The 6,672-nt window shown below is 38.6% G+C and overlaps 1 protein-coding gene across 1 annotated transcript; it reads left to right on the top strand.

Annotated features, from left to right (window-relative positions):
* The first annotated feature begins 382 nt into the window (after positions 1 to 382).
* On the top strand, positions 383 to 3,240 carry LOC112590220 (uncharacterized). The gene is made up of 3 exons (XM_025306103.1): positions 383 to 519; positions 973 to 1,256; positions 1,323 to 3,240. Exons 2-3 carry the CDS (start codon positions 1,037 to 1,039, stop codon positions 1,988 to 1,990), a joined length of 888 nt encoding a protein of 295 aa, XP_025161888.1. The 5' UTR covers positions 383 to 519; positions 973 to 1,036; the 3' UTR covers positions 1,991 to 3,240.
* Positions 3,241 to 6,672: the final 3,432 nt, after the last annotated feature.

Raw genomic sequence — 6,672 nt, 5'->3', positions numbered from 1 at the left:
CTAAATATAAGAGACTGGTCAACGTTCTAGTTCTAATTCTAGTTGGATGAAAAATGGCGGACGCAGATTGCATTCCATTTAACACTCGCAATGGTCGCAGCGTTACTAACCAAACGACGAGCGATGCGTAACATATCGCGATGCGTAACGTATATAAATATTATTGCAGTAATTATAAATAAGTAATATGTAATATATAGAGGTAAGCATGAATTTAAACTAAAACTATGTGAATCAAAATAAGATATAATAAAAGCAATGGAAATAATACAACTGAAATATAATCTATAAATCTACAATCTATTAAAAATATCTTTTATAATTTATATACGTGAATCTGAAATACATAATCAAAACCGAAAATTGCAGATAACGGGTTATAGCATATTGGGGTGTAAAAACAGAACCGAAGGCGGATTTATGTTAATTGGTTTTCCAACAGATCTGCAAAGAAAAATGTTATGGTTACAGTCCATTGGAAGAGAAAAGTGGCAACCAAATAAGTCATGTATTTGTGAAGTGAGCATATAATTATATGAAATATATAAATGGCCGTAGTAAGAAGCAACCAACCCATAAAATTAAAATTTTTGAATTTTTGTTACCAATGAGTAGTCCATTCGTCTTTCTATGTAATAGGAAAACGATCCAAGCCCCATGGGCGTCTAAAATTAATTAAAAAACAGTTTTTATTTTCTATCAGTCGCACTATTTTTCCTAATTACGTCTTTTTTACTAAATTTGTTTAAGAATTAAGCTTACCAATGTATACCTCTAAAGAGTAGAAACTTAACCATGCTTGATTTCTTGAACAATTATACAGAATTTCAATACTATCTGTAGTTTATAAATCATGCGTCAAATCTTTATCTTTATTTTTCTCGAAACGTAGTCCATGTGGGTTGGTTGTTTCTTGTATAACTACGGCCAAATAATAGGAAAAAAATGTGTATCTTGCGATTGTACATATAGATCCATTTTGCTCCAAATATGTGGGAGAAACCTTGACAAGATGGTGCGAAAAAATTGAGAAGAGATGCCAACTATTTTTCCTATTTATGAAAAACAGTTACCTGAAACAACTAATATATTTCTCGATGAACATGAATTACAAGTACAGAAATTACGAACCACTGAAGGCGACAATGAACACATTGAAAAATCCATAAGCATTGATACAGATAACAATCAATTTGAAGATAATTCTGTATTGTTTTCTGGCAGTTTTCAATCATATGATCAACTGAATGATTCAGGTATTTATATCTTATTATCTTCTAGTAATAATGTGAATAGAAATGATGAGACAAATATTTGTGTAGCAACATCATCATGTAATACAACAGCGTTTACATTGGAGCGTGCTGTTGAAGAAATACATTTGTTACAACAGAAACTAGAAGATAGAGGTATACAGGTAAAAGAAGCAAACGAAAAATTTACGAAATTACAAAAAGATCATGATAAGTTGAAACACTCGAACAAAATTCTCATGAATCGTGTTAAAAAATTCAGAAGCACGCATAAACTGCGACTAGAAAAAACGATTCTACATAAAGTGTTTAACGATGATCAAATTCGATGGTTACAATCAGATTCTAGTAAGCGACGCATTAGTAGTTGGTCAAAGGAAACTATTAAGAAAGCTCTTCACATAAAAGCTTGTTGTACCAGTAGTGGTTATGCGCAGTTGATTAAAGAAAATATTCCGTTACCTTCACTGTGTACCTTAAGAAGATCTGTTGAAGGTTTGGATTTTTCCTCTGGAATATTAGACGACGTTTTTGACACTATGAAGGAAACAATTAGACAGTTTACAGACTACAGACATTGCGATTGTATGCTTGGCCTTGATGAAGTAACTATAACACCCGGTGAACAATTTGATTCTTGTACAAATTCACTTATAGGAAATTCTACTATTCCTAACAGTCGTGGTAATTCCTGCACAATTCAATTTGTAACAATATATAGGGTAAATGATAATTGATAATTGATAATTGATCATTTGGTTTCATTTGCTACTTCACACACTTTTAAGGAGAAAACACTACAGCTACGCATGGCTTGGTATTTATGCTTGCTGGCATATTTCATCGGTGGAAGCAAGTGGTAGCATATGAATATACTCTTGATGGCTTTAATGGTGTACGTTTAAAACCTATTATAGAAACAATCATTAAAAAGGCTGAATCAATAGGTCTTCGAATACACAGTATTACATCCGATATGGGAAGTACTAATCAAGCTATGTGGAGAGCTTTCAATGTTGGTTTGCATAGACATTCTACAATACGAAATTCTGTACCTCATCCAATGGATAATACTCGAAAGTTATATTTTTTTGCTGATAGCCCACACCTTTTAAAAAATCTCAGAGCCGCTATTATTAATAATAAATTGATAGCATTGCCAGACAAATTTGTTCAAACTCATAAACTATCATCGTGCGTTGTTAAATTTTCACATTTGGAAGAGTTGGTACAAGAACAAGAAAATTTAGATATCAAATTAGCTCCTAAATTAAACAAAGAAGTCATTACTTTAACGCGATTTAACAAAATGAGAGTAAACAAAGCACATAATATGTTGAGTACACACGTAAGTAATGCTTTGGATTATCTAAGTGAAGAACGTCATAAAAATGAATATTTAACTACAGCGAGATTTATTGAAATTGTTTCCAAATGGTTTGCTCTGATTACTACGCACGATGAAATACTTGCTTTAAGAAAGAAACCTGGAAATGAGAAATCAGAAGAAACATATATACAAACCATAGCATTTTTGGAATCATGTATTGATTTATTTTGCGAAATGAAAGTAGGAAACCAAGGTGTATTCAAACCCGTACAAACTGGCCTTATTATAACAACCAAATCTTATATCGAAGTAGCTGAGTATTTAATTAAAGAACGCCATTATTTATACGTAATAGGAGCTCGTTTTTCTAACGATTTTGTTGAAAATCTCTTTTCAAATATTAGGAAAAAATTTCCCATACCGAACGCACTGCAGTTTAAACAAAGTTTAAAAATATTCACTGTTTCTCAGTATTTGCAAAACCTATCAAACACTAATTATAAACAAGATAGTGGTGATTTGTTGGCTGACTTTTTAAAACATCCTATGCGACAACGTGTAAATAAAGAATGTACACAAATGCTTGTAATTCCACCTGAAATTGAAACCAAAATAATGAAATTAGATAATCTGGAATTAAATTCATTATATTATGTATGTGGTTATATTATCACTAGTATATGTAAAACTTACAAAATGTGCCCAGATTGTATTGATTCTGCTGGATCAAAAACGTATGATCCCAATATAACATATTCACGTTTAGTTAGTATAAAATGTTATCGAAAGAATACATTATTTTTTGTTAACAAAAATATCTTCTATTATTTTCTTGAAATGAATATTATTATTAAAAGATATTTGAATTATGTTAAAACGGTAAATTGTGATATTGTTCATTTTTTTATTACAAAAATGAATAATATTGTCTGCGATACCTTAAAAGATTGTCACGCATTAGGTTACAAAATAAAACTGCGTTTTATAAAATTTAAGGTGAAACAAAGTTGTCACGCCAAACGACTAGATAAACCTGTATTTAATAGTAAAACCATGGCAATGTACAATATTGTAAAATAAATAACATTTCAATATAACTGTCAATAGTTCTCATATTTCCTTCCTTCCTTCTTGGTGTGGACAATATATTATGTATATTTGTTCCAAACAGTCAATCATCAGAGTTCTTATATTTATTTACTAAATATTATACAGATATACATGTGTTTTTACTATTGTTCTTCATATTTCTATCTTTCAAATATTCCGCCTGCTCGATCCTCACTGATTGGTGCCGCCATTTTCCTTCCAACCAATCAAACGTGCTAGTCGACATTGACCAGTCTCTTATTTTGAGGGTCTCTAGTGGCGATCGACCCTCTCCCGCCATCTACCGCGACGCCCGCGAGTTCGCCGTCGCTCAGTCGCCGCAAGCAAGTGCTGCAGCCGAGGGTGCTGTTCTGAGCTCCTCGTCACGTGCTCGCGTGTCGTCCTGCTTGCGCAAAAAGACTCTAGTTCCGACCATTGTCGTGTACAGGTACTCTCATCCCGAAGGGCCGATCTCGCTCGCCACTGGGAACAGTAGTGCTCATTCGCGTTAGTTTGCATCCGTACGCCGCGTGCAGTGACTATTACCCGCGTTTTGTGCGTGGAAGGTGCTCGGCCACGCACCACGTGCGCGCGTGCACTTCTACGCCGCGCGAGCTGCCGCAGCAGATCGCCCCCGACGGCAACGGACCTCTCGTGCCCTTCCGCGAGTGCTTCCAGCGAGTGCTTTATTGAAGTGCGCTTCGCTGCGCTCGCCCAGCGGGGGTCCGACGTCGCGGACCCTCCTCGAGGGCTTTCTCGCCGCGCGCTTTCGCGCCCCGTGCGCGCCCGCACGCCGTTAGCGCGGCGCCCGTCCACGTGCGCGCCGAGTGCTGTTATTGCGTGACTACGTACGCGCCGAGCGTTCGTCCTCGCGCGATCACGTGATAGCGTGCGTGTTGTCGCGCGTTCACGGTACCGCCGCGTGACCGGCGCCTGCCGTTATTGTTCTTCTAGCGTGTGTTGTTCGAGCGAGCGTTTCTTGTGTCTGCGTGCAAACCGTTCTATCAATATAGTTTTTTCCGTTCCTTTTTCTGTTCTTTGCGTGCGTGCCATGTGCTCGGCACGGAGTGTTAGTAAAGTTCATACAGCGCCACTCAAGGTTTCTCTCTTTCTCGTGCCCTCGAGCGCGGGGCGAGAGCGTGCGTCACCGATCAAGGGTACGGGTACACATGTCCCCGATAACCTCCTGTGGGAGCAGTGCGAGCGGAGGTCGCGCGCTCGCGCGCGCACCGGAAGTCGCCGCGCGCCCCGGGCCCCCACATATATACCATGCCGCTGCACCAATTGCACTGCAATGTACGGTCGCGGACATAAAGCCCGTATCAGACTATGGATTGGGATTGAGATTAGATTGAAATTTGACTAATTGAAAAAGAGAAAAATAATCTCAAGTATAGTAAACTTACTCCTGATTGGTTAAATTTCAATCCAATACTCAATCCCAATCCGTAGTCTGATACGGGCTTTAAGTTGTTACTTTTTTTTTAATGACTTTCGGGACGCATCCCGACTCGAGAAAAATGAGAGCTGCTGTTCTGCCTGCGGAAGCACGCCTACGCAGTAACTCACAAAGGCGAAACTCAAAAGGCGAGAAATGAAATATACGTGATATGACATAAGTATGTCAACAATCATTGCGTTCAACGGAAAAAACCGTTCAGTGAGCGATTAGTGACTACAAAAATATGATTTCACTTAAAATTTAATATACTTAAAAAATTTAATATACTGTTCAATACCTTGCAAAAGACCATTCCCATTTGAGTGACTTGCACTATGTATCTATCCCTCCGCTGCTGATTTTTCAAAATGTAAGAATTGAGTGCGAACGACACTCAACGGTTGAACAACTGTTGAATAATTCGTCAAAGTTATTGGTCTGAATGTAAGGATCTAACAGTAAGGACCAATAGTCACTAATCGCTCATGTGCGGTTTTCTCCGCTGAACGCAATGGGTGCATTCGTACTACAACCGCTCACTGAGCGCTCAATGAGCTTTTACATTTGATTGGTATATACCTTTAGATTTAAAATATACACCAAATCAAATGCAAGAGCTCACTTAGCGCTCATTGAGCGGTTGTAGTACTGAATGCACCCAATGGCTGCACAATGCATATTACCAGAGAAAGAGGAGAGGTGTCATGGGCCGCTTTAACAGAGCCAAGTTGCGAAACGCTCTCTGTACAACCGTGCACATGAACTAACGACGCCAGTGTCACGGTTCTTTACTGATTTCCCCCACCACGTATGCACATATAGTCGGCTCGGTCTCTTCCACAGCTTCTATATAATACATTAAATGCTAACTCCTATTGTTTCCTTATGATAAGTGTTGCCTATTTACATGTAATGCACGGAGCAGATGCGCAAAATACGGATGCGATTCTAACCTTTCGAAGTGACACACGTATATGTAATGCCGTTGCAATAAGACGTGTCCGAATGTGATATACGTTTTTAATATCAGTTATAATATATTATTGTCGCGCGAAACCGACAACGTGTGCCGGGACGCTTTCGCAGAAGCCGGAGAGTCGGAACGGGTCGAGAGGAACGGGATTTACACCAAAAAAATCGAGATGAATCTCGGTCGATGCGGGAAATGCTCTTAAATTGTTTTAACGGGTTAAATGAATCGCGGCGGGAAAATGCTCGGAGTTTCGAACAGTTTGATCTCGCGACGGTAGCGATTTTCGTGAGCGGCGGGTAATGGCGGCCCGGCTATCGGAACGATAATCGGGCGGTAGGACGTTAAGTTTAAGTTTAGAAAATTCGCGAAACAAAAAAAAACAGTAAGAAAAGAAAATGATAATTGAACGTCCGGTTAGGAACGAACAAAACTAAGGAGTCGTCCGGACACGAGAAATTCGGAGTGTCCTCGGAACGGAAAATTCGGAAGTCGTCCGAAACGAGAAAATTTGGAGTGAGTTTCCGGCGGTGGAAAAATCTCGAATAAAATTGATGCTCGAACGGATTCTCGATTAGAACAAAAAAAA

Source organism: Harpegnathos saltator, unplaced genomic scaffold, assembly GCF_003227715.2.
Source record: "Harpegnathos saltator strain DR-91 unplaced genomic scaffold, Hsal_v8.6 scaffold753, whole genome shotgun sequence".
Taxonomy (NCBI): Eukaryota; Metazoa; Arthropoda; class Insecta; order Hymenoptera; family Formicidae; genus Harpegnathos; species Harpegnathos saltator.
The sequence above is the reverse complement of the archived record's forward strand: the minus strand, read 5'-3'. Positions and strand labels throughout refer to the sequence as shown.